The sequence below is a fragment of the Mastacembelus armatus genome, chromosome 7, assembly GCF_900324485.2.
Source record: "Mastacembelus armatus chromosome 7, fMasArm1.2, whole genome shotgun sequence".
NCBI classification, from domain to species: domain Eukaryota; kingdom Metazoa; phylum Chordata; class Actinopteri; order Synbranchiformes; family Mastacembelidae; genus Mastacembelus; species Mastacembelus armatus.
In genome coordinates, this window is record NC_046639.1 from 15,457,509 (window position 1) to 15,479,541 (window position 22,033).

The 22,033-nt window shown below is 42.2% G+C and overlaps 1 protein-coding gene across 5 annotated transcripts in view; it reads right to left on the reverse strand.

The window, feature by feature from the left end:
* casz1 (castor zinc finger 1) overlaps positions 1–22,033 on the reverse strand; it is a 75,064-nt gene that overhangs the window by 33,050 nt on the left and 19,981 nt on the right. For 4 of the 5 annotated variants that reach the window (XM_026331669.1, XM_026331666.1, XM_026331668.1 and 1 more), the window contains exon 1: positions 13,426–13,558. The exons of the other annotated variant lie outside the window; for it this stretch is intronic. In XM_026331669.1, the coding sequence (XP_026187454.1) occupies positions 13,426–13,504 (79 nt within the window). In that variant the 5' untranslated portion in view covers positions 13,505–13,558. Of the gene's footprint in view, positions 1–13,425; positions 13,559–22,033 lie in introns of those variants that run through there. 5 annotated transcript variants of the gene reach the window in all.

A 22,033-nucleotide genomic window follows, 5' to 3' on the forward strand; every position in this document is an offset into this window, starting at 1 on the left:
ACAGGCAGATAGGTATCAGACCCCCTACGGTACTACAAGCAGCAAATACACAGCTACATAATCCTTCACATGACAGGGCTATAGACACACTGAAATGTTATCTTCACTCTCACCTCAAGAGGCTATGGTCCTGCCACTGAGTGGGGGGCTGCATAGCATTAAAGCTGTCAGGATGTAGAGTGAAAATGCTGAGCACTTTGGGGCTTTTTGGAGCTGTTTTCTCAGGTTGGCAATTCAGTGGGATTACACTCAATAACTGTTACTGTAGAGGCTGCTGCTTTCACTTTATTAGAGCGAAAATAATACATAATGTAGATAAGCTCTTTTGCAATCGTTTTTTACTGATAGGTCTATCCAAGAGTGTGACAACACAGAAACATCAATGCAAAAAAAAAAAAAATAGTTCCTGTGTTTTACATATCTTTGCTTAACAAGTCATACTACACAACCTCAACATGTTTTCCCCAGCGTGGCCTCCCTGAACAATAGAGCATGATAGAGTGTGCTTTGGGGCAGGAATGGGTGGCATTATTTCAACCCAAGTGGGGCTATCTTTATAACATGTCCTGTGATGAGGCAGGAACAGCTGCCTGTGGCATTCCATATCCAGAGCTGCCTTTTTAGGGCAGAAACTGCACTCTGTTACCTTTCACTTTATTTCCAGAGCCACCAAGGTTCACCTTCCAACAGCATTTTCCAGACCCAAAATCAAGGCCAGATCTTTATCAAGCAGTAAATAACTTTTAAAAAGTAAGGAGGAGGTGACCGTGAGTAACACAGTATTTATGATTAAAAAAAAAGAAACAGTCATGGAATCATCAGGGTTCAGACAAGTGTGTTAACTTGTATTCTGTTTCTTATTCATGAGTACTGTATGTAAAGCTTTGGCCATTAAGACTCTGTGAAAACAGTAAATACCATGCCACAGCAGAGATATTTTTTCTTGTGTGAAGTTGCATTGAATCTTAACTCAGCCGTGCTGTGGTTAATACACTATACTAAGCTACACACACGCACCATTTCAGCTGAGAAAAATTGTGATATCTGAGGTAACAAAGTTCTACCTTAAAGACTCAATTCACTTTCTATAACAATGAGTACCAGCCTCTTCATTTTCCCTCAGCCATAAAGCCAAGCACAATCATGTGTGAGCCATTGCCAGCATTATGTAAATCACATTGGTGCAACATAAAATCCTGTTTTCATTTTCTTTTGCAAAGCTGTGGAATCATTAGAGGATATACAATTTGAAGAAGTTTACAGATCACCCTGATGCCATACAATACAACCCCTGCTCCCCACACATGCTTTCTCAGTTACTGTATTTACATTGCGGGCTTCCTCTCTGAAACAATGACTGCAGGAATTATGTAGTTTTAAAGGGCTGTATATCAGCAGCACATTACTCCACAATTTAGAGTTAGACAATTGTAGGCAGGGGTGAAAAGGTCACCTCTTAGAAGACAGCAATTTAAAAAAAAAAATGAGCTGGAAAAACTATTAGGAAGTGGAAGACATAAATTTAAACTTTTTTTTCAGAAATAGTCTCCAAAGGAAAATTGAGGTCATTTGGGTGTTGCAGTGGAGGTCATTTTTTCTGTTTACTGTCCTCAATATTTCATGCTTTAACTACCGATTTCCTTTGCATTGCAATCTCAAGCTCCTTGTAGGAAATGACCCCTACACATAGTTGATTCTTTCCATTAGTGCCTATTAATGTATGATTTTCTGTTAACACTAAGGAGAGTAAGTAGAAGAACAAGTGTTATCTACGCAGGCCTCTAACTCAATTATCAGACATTTTCAGTGTTTTCTTTTTAAAAGGTAGGGTGTGCTTTAAAACAAATTTAATATTGTGAGCTTCCCTTGAGGAGGAACATGCTATGGTTCGATGGTTTATGGAAGCTGTCTAAACCATTATTTATGCTGAGGGTTTCTGTCCACAGCAGCTTTTTGCCTTTGCTTACAAAAGGAATTGCTATGGTAACACAAAGCTGTTTACCTCAAGTCGTTTGTGTGCATGATAGCATACAACAAGATAAAATCTGTGGGGACCTACATGAAAGAACAACTTTTCCCTCTGGGACCAGCTCCCCCACCTCTGCGAGAGTCCAGTAAGCACTCTGCCTTATTAATGAATATCAGAAAGAAAAACAACACTGTCACATGCATTGGACATTATTTACAGTCTGTTTTAGCCTGGTGTGCTAATTGTCAAGGAGGAGACACCTCAGTAAGCACCGGGAGTTTGAAAAAAAAAAAAATAGTCAGGTTTGAACACACCAGCTGAAACTAATTTTTCCAACTGCTTATATTAACTGTGACACTATTTTTACTAGAAACAGTGCAGGGCCACAAAGGAGTGCCATTTACTGTCTGTATAAGGCGAAATACAGAGGAAAAAGTCAAGAAACTATTTTGAATACATTTGGACTAGGTCAGGTTCTTTTTCATCTTCAGTCATAAATAAGTGCATCAAAGTTCTTTCAGGCCCTGTTTCTTGTCAGTGCTGGATGACACAGCTTGTGTTGAAGTCTAGCCCGCCGCACAGACAAACTTACTCTTCCCCAGCTCCAAACCCCACAGGTCTTGTTGGTTTTTGATGCAGAGTCTCTGTTTGTGTGCCAGAATGATATCATGCCCAATCAAGTGGTGTTTCAAATCCTAATAACGCTGTTGGAAGTGCATTATTTGTGTGAACGTGCACAGACTGTAATCAAAGCAGCTACGGGTAAAGGATGTGGGAGTTAACAATGGTTGTGAATGGTAGGGTCATGCCTTTACCGCTTTCTGACACACAAGTCAGGACAGCTTATGTCCCAATGTCACACATAGAACATACAGAAAACAGAATAATTTGATTTTATTGTTCATTCAAATGACAGTGCTGCACCATAAACATGCTGACTCCCTGCAGTGTTGTCAGTTTGTATAGAGCAAGCACACAGGAGGGTCTGCCTATAAGAGAGGTAGATATTACTTGTTTAAACTGAAGCTTATCTCTTCACCTAATCAAACACAAGTACGGGGCTTGTTGTAGATTCCTGCTGAGTTCCAACATGACTGACACAACGACAAACCCCCCAACAATATCAGGAGTTAATTAATACAAACAGGGTCTGGGTTATGTCTGTACAGCTCAGGATTATTTTACAATATGCAGCTCTTTAAAAGAGCCCAGTTATAACTTTATGAACCTTTGGCAGATTAATCGACAAGGCTGCAGCTCCCAGTATGTGTAGCTCTATGAACCTTTTGTGTCTCTGGCTCTCAAGGGAGATGTATGTATGAGCGGGAATGCGTGCATGTGTGTTTCAGGGAAATCACTGAGCCACACAGGCAAACATACACAGACACACTTGAAAATTACCATGTTTTTATCTTTCTGAATTTACGGCTTGCAGAAAGAGAATATTTTCCTCTTCTCTAACCCTGCATGGTAGAGAGGTTGCGGCAGTCGCAAAGAAGTCAAGCGGAAAGCCACTGATGGACAACTACGCCACGACACCCAGACCTCAGCATCTGGCCCCTCTCTCATTTTTATTACACAAGAATAACAATAAGCAGGTCACCGACCCCGCTGTGAGATTTTGCTACAGTTTTCCAACAGTCGGTGCAGCCGATGCTGAGAAATTTCCATTTTTCCGCATGCATATTTAATTGAGTTTTGTCCCAGTGGTGCGGAAATGATTTGTTTTTTGCTCTCTGTTCACTTGACTCCTCTTCGGAGTCGCTAACCCTGATTAAGACGTTCCCGTTAATTTCCCAGCGCACACCTTTTTTTTGTGCATTAATGGTTCTGATCGTCTAATTAAAACTTCTCAGCTCGGCTGCTGATCACCGCTCGTTGTGCCTCTGACCTGAAGTTTTAATTGCCGCATCAGAAGCGATAATAATAATTTTGAGGTTCTGATGATTAAAAACAATGCCATTGCCAACTAGTTGATAGATGGGGGTTTGGGGTGGGCACATATGAGGAGAAATTCATGTAGAGAAGGGATTTAAAAAAGGGGCAAATATACACTACCAAGAAGCAAGAAGGGTGGGAGGGAAGACAACTATAGGTGATCACTGAGGGCAAAGGGGTGGCAGAGCATATGGAAATCTCCCAGTCCTGCGGCCCCTCTGAGTCTTTCTGAAGAAACATGTTTGGCTGGGATTGGGACTTGGCTTTCCCCACTTCAAATCTAAATCTGCCACTGACTGATCCATTTTGGAACTCTACTCACTTGGCAGCTTTGCCAGGTTGGGAAGAGAGAGAAAGGGGGAAGGATAGAACAGGAGAAAGAACAAATAAAAGATGACGACTCCAATACCGTCCGCTTATTTTCATAAAAAGATAATAGCACAGTAGGTTCAGCACAAAAGGCACGTTGATAATAAAGTAACTGAATGGAAAAACCTACAGTGACTTTTGCCTCTGTCATAAAAAACACGATACAGGTGAGTTATATATGATACGTATATTACTGTCAGAACAGGAGGAGTGAGTTGTTTGTGATCATTTAGACTGTACTTTCTCACTGTACTCTACAGATCACACAAACTGCACTCATGATAGGAAATGATTCAGGCATGAAGAGAGACTGTGTACCCAGGAAACCAACAGCACAAATATGTCACATTTTGTTCCTTTTTTAACAACTAGATTTCTATTAGATTTTTTTAGGTTCCACTGCAGAATCAACATTTTGCTGCAAAGAATATTGTTTGCATTCATGTAGGTACACACATACAGTTCACAGACACATGGACATACAGTCTAACTCTAGTAGCTACCCCCTCCCCTCCCCTCCCCTCCCCTCCCTCTGTCCCTCTCTCTCACAAATCTATTTTATTATTAATCAGTTGGTTGCACATCTGCCTGCTTGTTGTTTTTTTTTCTATCAATAAAGCACTTATTGCTTTTAGTCTAGAATGTGACCTTGTGCATTGTGTGCCGTTTTTCTGGGGGTGCCGACCTTGAAGGACCCGTTTGGACTATTTCACTTCAGATACGTCCACAGGCTGTTATCAAACACGAGCCCTCAGCCAAGTGCCACGCTCCCGTCACACTACTGCAAAACACAAACAAGATGCTGCAGAACAAAGGCAGACACGAACGGCCCCAGTAACACACAGCGACTGCACAAGACAATGGCTGGAGAAAACAATGTATATTTCAAGTGCAGACGGAAGAGGAAAGACGTTGAACTTGAGGGCAATCAGGCAGGAAAGTTTAAATCTAAGGACAAATACGCCCTCCAGCTTCATCACAAACAGGGTAATTATGGTATTTTCCAGAACAGAGGAGGACAAGCAGCCTAAAATGGTCTAAGGGAGAAAAAAAACAAAAAACAGTCTGACGTGAGTGACAAGAACCATTCTGACAGCCACGTACCAAAACAGCCAACTTTTATTCAGTTTGCTGCTTAGGGTAATTCATGCGACACACTGCTAACTTGTTAAAATTGTACATCAAATCTGGACTCACATCTGGCACCAGATGAAGTCTTAATTTATAAGTGTTTTTAAAAATACACAATCACTGACAGTGTCCCAACTCCACAGACTGCATTCCTGCAGCTTTGTTTTTTGAAGCCCAGCTCCAATGTTTTTAGACACCAGGAGTGCAGTTTGATAAGCCAACCATCATAGTAAATGAACAGATGACCCCTGTGTCCCTCCCTAATGGTTGCTGTGCTGGTTAAGCAGTAGCAAGGCAGTGGGTAGTACAGGAGAGAAGGGGCTCAGCAGTGCACCTCTCAAGGGCCCTTGAACTAATATCTGTACAGATTAACTGCTTCAGTTGTATTTTGGTCACGGGGATATCTCTTCGCCTTTGTGGCTTGTTGGGAGGGAGAAAGGGAGATGTGTGTGAGTGTGTGCATGGTGCTCATAGTGTGACTGCTGGTTACACAAGTTTGTCTGTAGCAAAGTGAACGACCTGATTTGCCTAAGAGGTCAGGAGCCCCAAGACTGGTGTGTGTCACTCCATGTCATTATCTTTGGGGCCATATTTAATTTACCAGAATCCGGAGCTACACTGCTGAGTAAGTCATCCTCATCCTCTTACCATCACCTACCCCCTCTATTTCTCCACAGGACACACACACACACAGTGTCAATCCTCCAGGGTAAACTCAGCACACGCCGCTCCATTAGTTATCAATTAAGACTGGAAATCTCCACCTGGCTTACACACACAGATGAAGCTGGTGCCCATATGTAGCTCCCCTCTAAACAGGAAGTTGAGGAGAGCATGTATTATTTGACTACCAGAGTGGGCGAGAGAGTGGGTTTGTGTGTCCGTGCGGGTGGCACTTTAGTCCATGAGGTTAACCTTGATATGAGGCCCTGTCAGGCCAGATAATGTCAATCAATGACAAGCCCTCACAGATAACCCATAATGTGAAGCCTAAAAAGCAAAGCCGTTTAGATCTTTGGACATGCCCCCTTTCACCAGCATATGAATTGCATTACAAGGAAATGAGCTGTGGCATTTCTTTAATAAGACTCTTAAGACATTTTGACAGCATATAAGGCACTCTGCCATTAAAAAAAATTAAATAAAGCCCACGCTGACAAAGCTTCCTTACACAAGGCAGTGTTGTGATGGACAGACCCAAGTCCCTGTTAAGTGGAAGAGAGGAAAAGACATGTAGAGAGGGGGAGAAAGGAAAAAGAAAGGTGGCCCTTTCCCTTATTTTTTCTCAAGCTCCCAGGGACTTCTTAATTGATTTCCAAGGTTATGTTTAAATTTGTTTTTCAGATATGGGGACCTTGTGAATGAGAGTGCAAGTCAATGTTTTTCAGGTTATTTCCCTAAATTCTGTCTAGTTTGGAATGTGTGGATAAGATCTCGTTGACCTGATTCCCCCTCCCCTGCTTTTGCGCTTTTTCTTCTCTTTCTCTCCTTGAAAAGAAAGGTGGAGGTGACATTAACCCCAGAAAAGCATGTATTTCCAGACAGGATGCCTGCACTGACAACATCGATCCCTGGCTACCATTAAAACATTTGCTCTGCCTGACAGACTTTACTTCTTTTGGACTTTGTATGCGGTAGAATGAATCACAGGTGCCCGTTAAAATGTCATGGTCAAGTTGTCTACCTCTCCAAATATGACCCATGACTCACTATAACACATTATCACACTCTATACTTTTAAGATTTGTTTTATTCATCTTATAAAGCACAATTACATTCTTCCTTCTAAGAGAGGAAGTGATCAGAATCACTCTTCAAGCTTGTGGAATTTGCTCCTGTGACTCTGACTCCCCTGCCAAAATTTTAGTTTGTTATCTTCTTCTTTTCTGATAAGCAGGATGGAACTGACAACAGTGCTACTGCGATATATAGCATTTTTAAAAGTATGTGCGTCTGTGTGTTGCTGGAGAAGTGTAGATATGTGCACTATTCACTTGAAACCAATAATAAGTGCGTGTGTTGGTGCACCTGCTTGCTGGGTTGTAGACAGCAGGGCATTGTACTCTGTGCTCTCCTTCTGCTCCTCTCTGTCTAGTGGCTACAGGTCACATCATTTGCTCTAAGACACACACTGACATTTCTACACAGTTAGGAAAAACTGATCCAGAGTGAGGAATACACCACTGTGTGAGTGACAGCACTAAAACAGCATGCTTTAACAAAAAGTTCAATGTGAACTGGAGGCGGAACTAAACGTGACAGTTTTGACCTAAAACAGGAACATTCATGTTTCTGGGAGTTCAATAGAGAGGAATGTGCCGTGACTGAATTTGAAGGTGTGATAAAACAACACTCACAATAAGAGAGAGAGAGAAAAAAAAGAAAAATACTGAGAAATGATGAAACAAGCAAAGCTGCTTTACAGGAAAAAATAATGCTGTCTATTTTGGGTCTCAGTATACAAAAGGAAGTGCTGCTAAGTTGACTCAAACAAATAAATTTGCTTTTGATAAAACCACAGCAACTACTTTTGCATTCTACACCAAACCCACTTTGTTTCCTGCATCTTTATCTTCATGACTTGCCACATTTGTGAGAAGTCACTCACTAAATTGTCAAGCACAAACAAGTGAAGGTTTTCAAACGGTGCAGTGTTGACGGCCTAAAGTGTAATTTAATTTGAAAACTGACAGGTTAAAGGAAAGTCTCAGAAGTGAACACGGTGCACTTGCCTATTTGCGCTCTATCCAGCTGCCCCTTTTACATTTCTGCAACATTAATATTCCTCTTATTATTATTTTAAAGTGAAAACGGATACTCTGTTGAAGTGCAAATCTGATGAATTACGGGAGCAGATTGCTGCTATTAATTATTAAAACCTATTTTATAAATATTCAGGTCTGTCATGCATCTAATAATGAACGCTTTAGAGGAGGTTACTTCCCGTGCGCATCCTAATGTGTCAGAAATATCACTTTTAATCACGCTTGTGTCAGCGAGTGCTGGGTTTCAACCTGCCGAAAAAATCTACCAAATCAAGGAAACTCGGCTGGCCTACTACTGTGCTCATCACAGCTCTTCCGTTCCTGCTGTTTTGCATGATCCAGGTTCTTCTCCTGCCCCGTCTAAAGAAGTAGTGAACACCTCTCAGCTCCCTGCTGCATTCTTACTGTGGTAATTTGAATGGAGAATAATGCATCGGCAGCACTCTACCTTCTGGACACACCTAGTCCCAGCGCTACTGCTGCCATATGCTGTGTTGATACATATTCATAACACTTTCTTGCGTGTTGAGTGTCGGTGTGCAATGAGGCTTAAATGAGTGTCTCACAACTTCAAATGGGAAGAAGAAAAAAGAAAAGAAAAAGCCAGGCACAAAGAAAGTTGGACTGCTCTTCCCCTTTTTACGCTTTCCTCTTTTCTTCCTCTCTTTTGTGCAAAGGAGACAAGTTCTGATGGTGATCGCAGTGTTTTGTAAGGATGAACAAGAGGTTGTGGAGTTTCAGGATTCTCCTCAAGAAGCTGTGAGAGGCGGCAACTGTCAACATGGTTGGATAAACTGTGCTGTCAGGTGGTCTCTCTGGTAGGGTGAGAGTCACTGCTGCACTGTACCACGGCCTCCATATACCCCAGCAGTAAATACATATGCTGCACAGAGCATACACACAACTAGATAAAGACACACACGCATACACTGTGGAGCACTCTAAGATTAACACTGTCAGAGCTACAATGATACCCCTTCATTATCTGCACACGGGGCCTCCTTCGTGCGCTTGCTTTCCTCACTGTCCTCTCCGCTGCTTCTCTATGGAGGTAGTAATTACTAAAGCTAACATTTCTTGCTCTCTGTGCCTCCAACTACCCTGCACTTCCCCATTATTTTATTTTCTTTTTGCAGTGTTCTCAAGTGCCTTGCAGCCTTTTGCCAACTGATGACACAGCTGAAGGTATGCCAGTGTTGACAGCAAGGCCAATGTGACTCACTGACTAAGTGTGACTGCAGTGCATATAGGATAAAATAAAGTTACAGTGTGATAACCCAGATTCAGACCAACCCTCAAGTGGTCAAGCACTGTTTGTGGTACAGCAACAGAGAGAAGCTTGATGTACCACTGCAGTTTCTGTTGTACTACACTACACTAGTGTTGGTTTAACAGGCTGGGATCAGAGAGATGCTCCCTCTTGGATGACATTTTTCATTACCAACAATGCTCTTACTCTTTGGCTTTCTTCTTCCTTTCCCACTGGAACTAAGGCTTTATCAAAGGTGATAGCTTGCTCAAGCGCATTTTCTCAAACGTCGTCTTCAGCCAGCCATTTCCCAAGCCACTCTCGGGTAAATGTCACTCATAAAAACTGGGGAAGATTTGATGGTGAGATCAAAAGAAAGGAAGGACAGCAAGGGAGCAGGGAGATCGAGGGAAAAAGAGGAAAGATGCCCTCCTCTCTCATTCAACACCAACAAGTGCTGAAGGTAATTCCTCCTAGCAGTGCCTGTGTTTTCAGACGCAAATACAACAAAATGCTGGGTGCTGCTGTGAGACATCAAAATGGGTGATTTTGACTTCAGAGGGTCTTCAGATGCTTGAGGAGTTGTCAGTGCTGGGCCAGTGGGGCTGAACAGAGAGAACAGAAGGTACCTGCAGGCTGTTAGCAACCAATACGGGAACCACGCCAAAAAGACCGTCTCCTCCCAAAATGCCAATCGGCACCGGATCAGTCAAGGCACCCACCATACTGTAATATACCACCTGAGCACTTTCATCTCCCGAAAGTAAAATGGCTTAAATGTTTATGAGCTGATGTCAGATTTGTATTGTACCATTATGATAGCATGCGATAAAAACAAAAAATTCCAAAGGCAGGTGCCACAATATGCAGAAAAACAAAAAACAGACCACACAGAAGACTTCTAAGGATACTGAGAGCTTCAACAGGTTCCTTGAAAGTAGGAATTTTTATGTCTTTTGCCTTACAGAGAGATTTTCATCAGCAAATCAAAGACTTGCTTCGTTCTTTGGAGACCTGAGTTGTGTTACGACACGCCGAGAGGGACGTCCGCATTTTCTCCTGTGTTGTTCTCACTCATTCTTGAAGCATTAGGCTCACTCTAAATAGCCTCAAGGAGATTAGGCTGGCTCATATTCAAATGCACATTTCTTCTAAAACCCACTCCACGAGTGGGCCAAGGATATCAGTGCAGGAGCCTGGTGAGACAGTAGTCAGAGAAGATTCTGTCATGTATAAATCAGCTGAGAGGAGAAAAAGAGACAGAGAGGAAGAGTGAGAGAGAAAGGCTGAGGTAAAAAGACAAACAAGTGTTGGCTCTGCTATATGAGTTTAGTTAGCTACAGAGTTAGTGCATGAGTTATGGCTAGCGAAGGGCTGAGGGACGCTGTATTTATGAGGGGACTGAGTGAGTGTTAAATCCCTGGTAAGAAATAAAGTCGTCCCTGAGCGAACAGGGGAAACATTTCACTCAGTCTAAGAGGTGCCTTGAAAAAAAATGAAAGCCATCCCTCTTTCAGTGGAAGCACTATTCCGTATTCCCTAAAATTGCTTTATTCCTTAAAAATGCTATAGATCAAAACCAAGTGGACTGAATCTCATATTTGAATAGAGAGGAGGATTCTCCATGTGCTTAATATCAAGGGACTTAATGAGCAAAAGAATGGGAAATTGCATGTGGATGTTCTGAGGGATCTTTGGCTAAGGAGGGCTGCCAAAACACATAGTGCACTTGTTGCAGTGTAAGAGCTCATCCAAGAAAAATTTTCCACTGTGGTTTACCCAGGAAAAAAGAAAAACGTTTTTTTTTTATGTAAATGAATCTTAATCTCCATGTATATAGTTATATTTTATTTCTGTTGTTTTTTTCTTATATGTTTTTTTCTTTAAAAAAACTGCAATGTTGATAGGAGTTAAGAGTTGAAGTTAAAAAGCCAGAAACAACAAAGAAAGGTGTAACGCCAGTGGAAAAGGAAAGCTTCACATTGTTCTTTATGCACATCCAACTCAGACCTCTCTCCAAACCCCTGCAGTAGTAATAACAATTATTACTTAAAAAGGCTATATTTTTGCATTAACTTAAAAGGCTATATCTTTTTCTTCCCCTCCAGCCTGTGCAGCCTCACTTACCCTAAGTATCTTCATAAATCACCAGTTACTGTTAACATGTACTCCACAATTCAGTCATCAATCTCCTACCAGGTCAGAGTGAAAACAGAGGGGGAAATGTCTGCTTAGTAAAATGTCTCTCTCGTGAATGCTGCTACCACCACCCACTACTCAAACACAAATACACACTTGCAAAAATGCACGTATTACAGCGGTGAACACACACACACACACACACACACACACACACACACACACACACACTAGTTAAATAACAAACGCGTGCACCAGGAACGCAGCAACCAGAGGAGTCCTATGGGATACAGGAGCGGTTGCCAGATCGCCACGGTAACGCAAGCCAAATTCAATTCTGACTTCACCCTTCACTCAAGAAGCTGGATCCATTTGTTATAGAAACAAATAGACAGCAAATGTGAAGCTTGAGCAGACCAACTTGTGACTCGTCTTTCTTTTCTTTTGCTCTTTTTTTTCCTGTGGGCCCCGACAAGAAATACCAGGCCCATGCTGTAGTACTAGGGGAAGCCAGCCACAGGCCGCATGTAAATCTGTGTTCACAGATACTGTATTTATTTAACCAAAAGGAGAAAATCTAATTGTACACAAGGAGGATTATTTCCTCTCAGAACCGTGTCTCCACAAAGGAGACAAGGACTCTTTAGCCTTTCTTCAACAGACAATGTTTACCTCACCAGAGTGGAAAATCCCTCCGATGACAAACCTCTCCATCATAACATCTGTAGCTAAACAGCCAAATCAATTTCGACCAACATCACAAATTACCTCACGTCAGACCGGAAAACATCTGCACTTGACATTAAAGTGTAGAGATTTTGGGTGTTTTTTAAGAACTTCTATTTTTAACCTGTGGAACAGTGCAATGAAATAATTTTTTCTTCTAAAATAAAAAAAAAGTTGTATTTGCGTACTGTTTAATCATTAAAACAACCTTAAAATTGTTTTATAATAAAGCATAGTATCTACTCTAAAGTTAAGCAGCATGTAAGTAGTTGTTGTAGGGTCCTGTATTGAACTGTTTTTTCAAAAAAAATCAGTAGTACAAAAGTATTATCAGAAAAATACACTTAAAGTAAATATGTTAAAGTGTATGTGTATTATGCCTGCATTTCAAACTCTGAAATAGGCTATTTGGCATAATAAATAATACATACATCCTATTACACTAACATGCCAACAATATTTAAGTGCTCAAAACTACTTTCTATACTGTTGGGTTTGTTTAATCTATAACAATTCATCATATTATATAAACCAATTGTAGCTTTTATTTGTAAGATAATCTATTTAGCAACTAGTTACTAAATGTGACAAAAACAACAATATTTCTCTCTGAAATGTAGCTGGCTAAAAGAAGCATAAAAGGAACATAAACTAAAAGTACCTCAGAATTGTCCACTATAGTGTCTCAATGAAATGTACTTTCCTCCACTGAATGTCATAAACATAACTGTAAAATACAAAAAGTGGAACTGTGAAGTGCTATAAAGCAGAGCACAAAAAGTCAACAATAACTTTTGAGGGAAGCATCACACCATTACAAATAATTAAACACACCACTAACATTCAGTGCATTATGGGTGCAAATGGGCAGCTGTAATGAAAGCTACAAATATTTTCCAAAAAACAAACATTACAGCTGCCCAGTTTCCTCTCTCTTTCTTTCTCTCTCTCTCTCTCTCACACACACACACACACACACACACACACACACACTTTGACACCACCCACCACATCACTACACATGCGTGCCTGAGTCATGCCAACTGCAACTAGTAGCCGACCCGTTCACCTCGGGGTAGCACTCAACTCATCTGTGTGTGCGCGCAGGGTGGGGGGTGGAGTGTGTGTGTGAGTCTTACCTGGCAGCAGACCGCCCTCTGCGCTCTGTCTCACCTCTCCCTCCTGCCCTGGAAGAATTCTCTCCACAAAGCAAGGCATTTTCCCCTCAACTGCTCTCTGCCAAGGCTCTGCTCTCTCTCTCCTTCTCCCCCCCTGTCTCTCTCTCTCCCTCCCTCTCTCTTTCTCACTCCTTTCCTCTTTCCCAATCTGTCCTCCTCTCTCTCTGTCTATCTCTCCTCCCTCCTTACCCTCCTCCTCTCTCCATTCCCTCCCCCCTCCCTCCCTCTCTGAGCACAGATGTCGAGACTGTGCAAGTTTACCCACTTTACCAGTAGGGGTCCTTCATCGCCCTTCTCCACCCCACAACCACATGGGGGAACAAAACACACACACACAAACACACACACAGGCCTCAGGAAGAGAGAGCCACTTAACGGGCGCCCTCCTGTCACTGCTACAATGAGAGCCCTGTGCTGAGCAGCACGGCTGTATGAGCTGCGTGTGTGTGTTTGTGTGCGCGTTTGTGAGTGTGTGTGTGAGGGAGAGAGAGAAAGAGAAAGAGAGAGAGACAGGTGTGAAGTGGGTGGTGTGTACAGGGAGCTGGCCCGCGGCCCTTTCCAGCCTTGTTCAGCCCTGTTCGGCTAGGCTCGGTCCTGGCTCCTGGCCCCTAAAGTGTAGTACAGTAGTGACTCACACACACACAAATGCACACACTTACACAGCATATGAGCACACAGATTGACTTACAGTGGGTCCCTCAGAGCCAGCAGCCAGCGAGAGAGACAGAGAGAGAGAGAGCGAGAGAGAGAGAGAGAGACTGTGGGTCACACACACTTTCACTCATACACAACACAGATACCCACACAGAACAACTGCCGCTGTTTGCTACTGCTGCTGTTGACAGTGATAATGTGCTTTGTGCCTTGTGTGTATGTGCGTGTGTGTGAAAGTGTGCCTGTGCCTGTACACACAAACATATCCACACACAGACACACAGCGGATGCCTATCGGCTCTCATATTTCAGCTCCCTATTCAATCCAAGTTTTTTTTTTTTTTTAATTTAAAAAAAGAAAACAGTCTTCATTGACACTGGCATGTTAGATTTGAAGGTTCTTAGCTAGGGTACAGTGGGGAATTTCTAGTTTCTCTTCTACTTCTAGGGCACTTTTCACATTGCACTATCAATACTGGAGAATATTAGCTGTCCAGCTGAAGAATGTCAGATCTCTGTTTGCCTTTGAAGAAGGGCCGATTCCCCCGAGTAAAAGAAAAGAAAATCTACCTATCAGAGTCTAAATAACCTTGTAATTACCTTCTGGGTGCAACATCATGTTAACAAGTGGAAAATGCTTCATATAAATCAAGTACAAGTAGAATTAAACCATTATTTAAAAGTAGACAGAAGAAAGTAATCACTCCGTGCAAACAGAGTTTGTACACTTTAATTGTGTATTAAGCAACAAAATAATTCTAGGCACGAGAAAGGTCTAAGATTACACTACATGGAATTTGATCCCACATTTTTATCAAATATTGCTCAACTTTTATGACGTGTATATTACAGGAAAGCACCGATCCCGATCAAGATCCTATGCTATTAAAATATCAGAATCATAACTATCAGGTCAAGCTTTGTTTGAAGACTTGTTTTTCCATTTATTGCTGGCTGGAACCGGATAAGGGTATCTACATTCATGATGTGATATCCTGGACCTGCTTTAGGTATCATTTGAACAGAGGGTGGATCACATTTATTTGAGTCAAACAAAGCCTTCTAATGACACAAAAATGGTAGTCACTACTTGACAGACAAGGCTCCAACGCCCAACCAGACTGTGTCAAAACGTTGACAAAGAGTAATAAAGAAAATAGGATGTTAAAAGAGCAGGACACGGATGTTGAATACAGCCACGAGAAAGTGTACATACTTCAACTCATGATAAGCTAATGAGGAAAACAGAGCTGTGCTTTTGGTTCACTCTTATCACTGTTTGCATCAGTAGCAAATCTCCCTTGACAGCAAGACTGAAATCAAGTAAAGGTTTTTAGGCAGATGAAGGAAAGTCATTTGTATTTACAGGAAATAAGAATGATGCACTCAATCATTATTCCCTTGCTGTGCTAACTAGAACGCAGCCCCTGTATTAGATGTTGGCGGAGCAGCACAAGGACAAGTAAAACATACCTTAAATAGACTACAAATGAAGTCACTTAACACCCACTCGCTTCCCTCACCACCCCCTGCTCTGTCTGTCTTCAACAGAAAAAGCCTGTGTTTGACTGTCTCCCTCTCAGGTTCATAGTTGTCTTTTGCTTTTAAACAGGCACCTCGCCTGTCACTGTGCAGGAACGGGCGCATTCCCCTTAAATGGCTGCTTTTGACAACTGATCTGTAAATACAGCCGGATCTGCAACTTCCCCCTTTCTCTCTTCTCGTCTTTGCTCTCCCTCCCTCTGCCCAAACTCCTGACAGACCCGCATACACAACATGAAGGTCTCCCTGTGACCCACCCCCCGACAAACTCATGCACACATGCACACACAACCATAACTGAAACACAACCATGCACACACATTTACACCCACATCCCCCTCCCAACTTCCCAAACTCCATTCCCCCTGCCTCTATAAAAACACAAATATGCCATAACTCAGGCAGTGCTGCCACATAGCCTCCATCTTGCCCCATACCAGGGAGGGGGAGGCCTCTCAGGAAGGTCACCAACAAATGGTTTTCCGATTCACTGCCCCTGAAATAATTTTGTGCATTAAAACCTGAATCTGCACTTTCTGGCCTGAAAGCTTTTCTAATTATTCCGGTGTCCTTGGGACAGACACAGATCCTTCACACGCCGGGGGAAACAAGCTATAGAGCAACCACTACAGCCACAAACACCCCTCCACCACCCTCACTCCCTCTCTCTATCCCTGCATCTCCCCACCTCCTCTCTCCTCTGCTCTGCTCTCCTCTCCCCGCTTTACAGCCACCCCCCTCCCCAATCTGTTTTCAAAGCGTGTCTGTCCTTTATTAAATTGTTTTCTTTTCCACATTATCAGTTGCCATGGAGACCTCATCTCTCGGATTATTTGAATTTCATTATATCTATTGATTTGGGAGCATTTCATCTTTTTTATTGTTTTTCTGTCAATTTTCGAAACGAATAACCATCTAATTTGCGTCAGCGCTGATTACGTTCGTCCCTCAATAGAGGTCGGCAGCTGCGCCGGGGAAACAAATCAATGGAAAAACATCATAAAACTCGAAAGTACAATCAACCAGGATATGGGTGACATTCCGTGGTTGCTGAAACGAAGTCATCAAAAAATATATACTTTTTTTCCTGCGCCTCTGCATGTGTGGGGGTGCAGTGAGGAGGACACATATGTGTCTGGGCAGATATATTACTATATTTCAGCAGATAATATACTATGGTAAATTTCCATACTGATAACAGCCCCTCCCTGCCTGACCAAAACAAAAAAATGCTTACTGTATCTAAATAATGTATGCAATTTTAGCATTTATATATAAATTTTTTAATAAGCTGCTTGGAGCAAAGTGGCCATTAACAAAACACACAGCTGTCCAATGGGCTAAGCCCAGCAGATCAATTGCGCTTTTTTATGACATGATAAAATGCTTTTAAAGCAATTTACACAAATATGGAAAAAATGACTTCATGGGCTTCATTTATTCATAAGGACGTGTATTAGAAAAAAAAAATCTTACAAAAGCCAGACAGGAGAGATCGTCCCGGTCCTAACTGGAACAGACTTGCTGCCCTCTCCACAAGGACATAAAGTTTCATTACTGATGCACGCAGTCAAAGGCAATTTAGCAAACACAGTGTGCAAAAGAAAACATCAGCATATTGCAAGTGTTCCTGTATTAGGTGGACCTTGCATGTTGTTTTCCAATTTTTATTCATTTTTGCGGGGGCAGGGTGTGAGGGTGATGGATTTTTTTTCCTCCCCCTACCTAGTGTCACCCTGACCCAAAGCCAAGGGGAGGTAGCCTCAGTGACAGGGATGTGTGCTTTCTGGCCTACGAAACCAAGCCAAACCATGTGCCAGACAATAGGGCCTTGCGGCAGGACAAATGTGTACACACACCTTCACTGTACAGTGATATACAGCACGTGGCACCCAGACTCATTCTGTGAGAAAACAGGCCCACAAATATTTCAGTGGATCTGATCATTCAACATCTTAGTGCAGGAACACACAGTTATATGCTCACACACACAAACATTATGCTCAGGAGTATGAATTCGGGGGAGGGGGGGGGGGGGGGGGGGGGGGGGGGGCAGGACCATTTGGAGGCTAATCTTGTTTCAAAGCATCTTCTCTTCATGTGCCGACAATGTGCCTGAACTCTACGAAACGCTGCTGCTGTTGCTGCTGAAGGCCCCATGTTTGCAACACATGCCAACATTTGACAAAGCATTACTTTTCCCTACCAACAATAGGTGCTTAGGCCTCTGAAATGAGGGCGCTAACAAATTAGCTTTTTATGTTTATTTGTGTGTGGGTGTGTCAGAGGGGGGAGAAAGGGAGATCTCATTCTCTAAGGCAGCAGTTCTCAACTCGAGAGAGAGGGCGGGAGACAGCGAGAAAAAGAGAGACAGAGAGGAAGAGAGAGAAAAGAAAGAAAGGCTGAATGTTTTGGAGTCACGATTCTTCTCCTGATTGACCTAGCTGCCTCAGTTGTGCAAAACATGACCCTCCCCTCCCTCAGCCACGACAGAAACACAGGCGACTGGATAAACACTATTTTATGCAGTGACTAGATGAATCGCCAGACAGTAATTACAGTCTTCCTCTCGCCCCAACAAAACTCTACTGTACAGGCTCTTTCTTTGACACCAAACTGCAGTAGCATGTACTTCAAAACTGCAGGTGTGTGACATGTTTGTCAGTGCCTCTCCCAACTAGATAAATATAAATATTAGACCCTGTGACAACACTGAAATGCTGTCTGCCATTTTCAGTGTTGTGTTAATAATCTGTAGCTGAAAGAGGACTTGTGTGGACAGTGATGTTATCATGTGTAGTCAAACGTTGCAGGGACAGGCTTTGTAGGCAAAGTTTGGTGGGGCTTTTTTTTTTTTTTTTTTTGCCATCCTTGCAGTTTGTACTTTCCTGCAACAAAAATAACACAGTTGTGTCCCAAACTAAACATTCTCAAACAGTGGCTGGTAGTGTGCTAGATCTCTGACACCAACATGCCTAACACAGACAAGTCAGTCCCGATACCTGTTTAAAAGAGACCCAAACCTGATGTGCTGACAAATTCACTCAGCAAATGAGTTAATTTGCTTATTCGCTGTCAACACATATTGAATTTTCAGAAATGAAGATCACTTCCACATCAGTTAGTGATGAGAGCAATGAAACACACTTTCACAGCCGTTCTCTTACTTTATACTGATTCATCCGGTCAGGCCATGCCCCAAACGTGGTGCAGTAAACCATGCTGTCAATGTCCGAGCTCTAAAAAGCACAATTACAGAGGACCTCGACTGAATAATTTAAAGAGCATAATTATTGACCTCTATCCAAATTCCTCTGAAAGGTACATTAAGATATAGAAAAGCGTTGGAGGTGGAAGTGGAACTGAAGGGAAGCAAGGGAGTGTGTCTCCCCAGGCCTCCCTAATGCACTCTCCTGCTGTACTCTAACTTCCTGTGGACCCCTAATGTGCCCGCTGCTTGCTGGCCTGATGAAGACTACGGTTAATGAGGCCCCTGTTTCTGAAATGAAATATCTCTGAAACCATCAACATGCATTACTATCAAGCTGCCACTACCCCCCACCAAACCACACATATATACACAAACACCACCAACACCACAGTCACAAACCAGCAGACACACACACACAAACACACATATAATACAGTACATAAACTACCAGTCCTTCAACACCCCCCCCCCCCCCACCACCAAATCTTTTAGTGCCACCATGGGTTCTGGAAGGCTGGACCAGACTGAAGGGTGGAAGTGGGGAGCGAGACTGCATGAGAGGGTGTTTTTTTGTTTTTTTTTTGGAGGTGGGGAGGTGTTTGAGGGTTAACTGTCCCTAGGGGGCTATCAGTGAACTGGGCAGCCATCACTGCTGGTGTCCCTGCTTCTCAACTGACAACTAGGTTCTGACAGATTAACAGCAAGTCAAAAGGAATCCATGGCCAAGAACACATTTAATCACTTTTCACAATTTTGGCTGTATGTATGTGGCTGTGAGTGTGTCTGGATTTGAATAAAGCATTACAATAGTGTGTGTGTGTACCAGTGTACATCGGTGTGTGTGCATTAGGGGGTCGTTGAGAGCTGGCAGCAGGCTTGGGGGAGGATACAGCGAGATGAGGCCTTTTTAATTAAAAGAAAATATTTGTGTTTGCATACTATGGTGGTTGGAACCTGGGACAATTTCAAGAATTCTGGTTGTTTAATGGCTTGCTCTTTAAAGTGATTTGAGGCATTTCAGATCGTCTTTGCATACATGCATTTTTAAATTTTCAATTAGGCTATACATTTCTGAAATAAGATTCAGTTCTATGTTAAGGGAGTTCATCAACACTGAAAACTGGAAAAAAAGATGGTCTTTCTTTCTTGAGGTAAAACGACCACATTTTTCCTTCAAAAGCAATTTAAAGAATAAACTAAAGGGGAGTTTCTTATCAACAGAACGGTCCTGTTGTTTCTGCTGCATTTCGACCAGGAATGATAGAGGGCACTGAAATAATTAGGAGACTTCTGCAACATCCTGAATGCCAAGGACAGGTGGATTAAAGTATTAAAACAATCGCATTTCAGTCTTGAAATAGTCCTGTGCACGACTCAGCACCATGCGCATCCGTTCAAGTTCAGTTGCCAGCCCCATAACGCCACAGGAGAGGGATAGACAAAAAAGCCCAATCCCATTAGCTACGTACATGCATCTCAGCAGACCTGCTGGAAACGTGAGCAAATCTTAGTGATGATTATCCCCCAAAGCTGTCAAATGATAATACATAATTGAACATTACAGAGGATTTCACTGAAATCACATAGCCAGCAAGCACTAATTTGGATTTCCCCCATTTGTGTTAGAATCTGGTGCTTTCCAAACGAAACAGAAGAGACTGCAGCAATCAATTGCCTCTGAACCTGAAGAGACATTTAACTGCTGTCCTCCAATTACATGCTCGAGAACAGAGCTATCTACATTAGGAGTAAGAAATTATTTAAGACAAAGGTTAAGACACAAGTTCATATTTGATTCTATTTACAGTACAAAATTAATAAGAAAGCAAAGTGCTTCATAGTACTGGTTCACTCAAACATTTGGGAGCGTGATCTTCAATTTAATCAAGGGTGTTTAACACAGGTCTGTGCGTTGGCAATCAGAGACTATAGTAAAACAAAGGTTTTGAGAAAATTAAAAAATGCAATATTTAAAAAAAGGCCAGCTATAATAATAGGGTTAAAAATTAAACTACAGTCATTTTTAGTACTTTGTGAAAGAGGGTTTAAAGGTACTTGTTAGATTCTTCTATTAGTGAGTTTATTACTATCATGAGGATTTTATCTTATCAGAGATTGAGCCACTTTCTTTAGAGATACAAGATTTATTTCATCAGCATCAAAAAACTGTCTCTAGAAAGCAAGTATTGCCGCAAAGTGCCTTTAATTATGTACACGCACACACACGTGCATATATATATTTATATATATATATATATATATATATATATATAGAGAGAGAGAGAGAGAGAGAGAGAGATAGACTGCACAAGAGGTGAAAACAGCCTCTTTCTTAAAATTGACAATAATTAAGATGAGCTCTTCAATGAAATCTAAGCCTCTTAGCCCACCTCCTGCCATCTGTGACTCCAATATTAAAGCTTCACTCTTTCGTCTTCTGGAAAGAACAGGGAGGAAATAAGTGCCGTCTTTACTACAAGTCAGAGTACCACGGTCAACCTGCTTTCACAGCTGTGTCATGGAGGTGGAATGAACCGTCTGTGACAGAAAACAAACAGGAAGCTGAAAGAAGAAAGAGAGCGAGAAAGAGAGAGAGAGAGAGAGAGAGAGAGAAACCTGTGCCCTTCAGTCTCCCCCAGTACAGACACACTTAACCAGGTCTGACAGCTGACAGCTCCTTGGCAATTGGGGTCAGTTAAAGGAAAAGTAGCTCAAGTTTTGTTGGGGCTTTGGCTTCAGAGATGTTTAGGAGCCACTGCCCACCACAGCATCAAAGGGGATTATAGGGACAGGGCCATCTGTTACCAGAATACACGTGAGCCCTTTTATGTCTCTGCCTGTATGTTTGTGTGTGTGTGTGTGTTTTTTTTTTTTTTGTTGTTTTTTTTTTGTTAGAGGAAAGACAGTGACTAAGAAAGATGCTGAACACGTCATGTCAGTAGTTTTAACTTAAAGGGCAGCAGAGGTGAGGGCTGCAGCCTGTTCTTGGGCGGACAACTGACTTTAATCTGAGCCGGGAGCACTGAACGTTAAAATCAGAGAAAGGTGGGGATCACATCACATCTCACACACTGGAATCCCTTAAAGATAGAGCATGTTGCTAAAATACTCTATACCTTACATAATAAACTTGATTCACAGGGATTGTAACAGTGCTGGCTG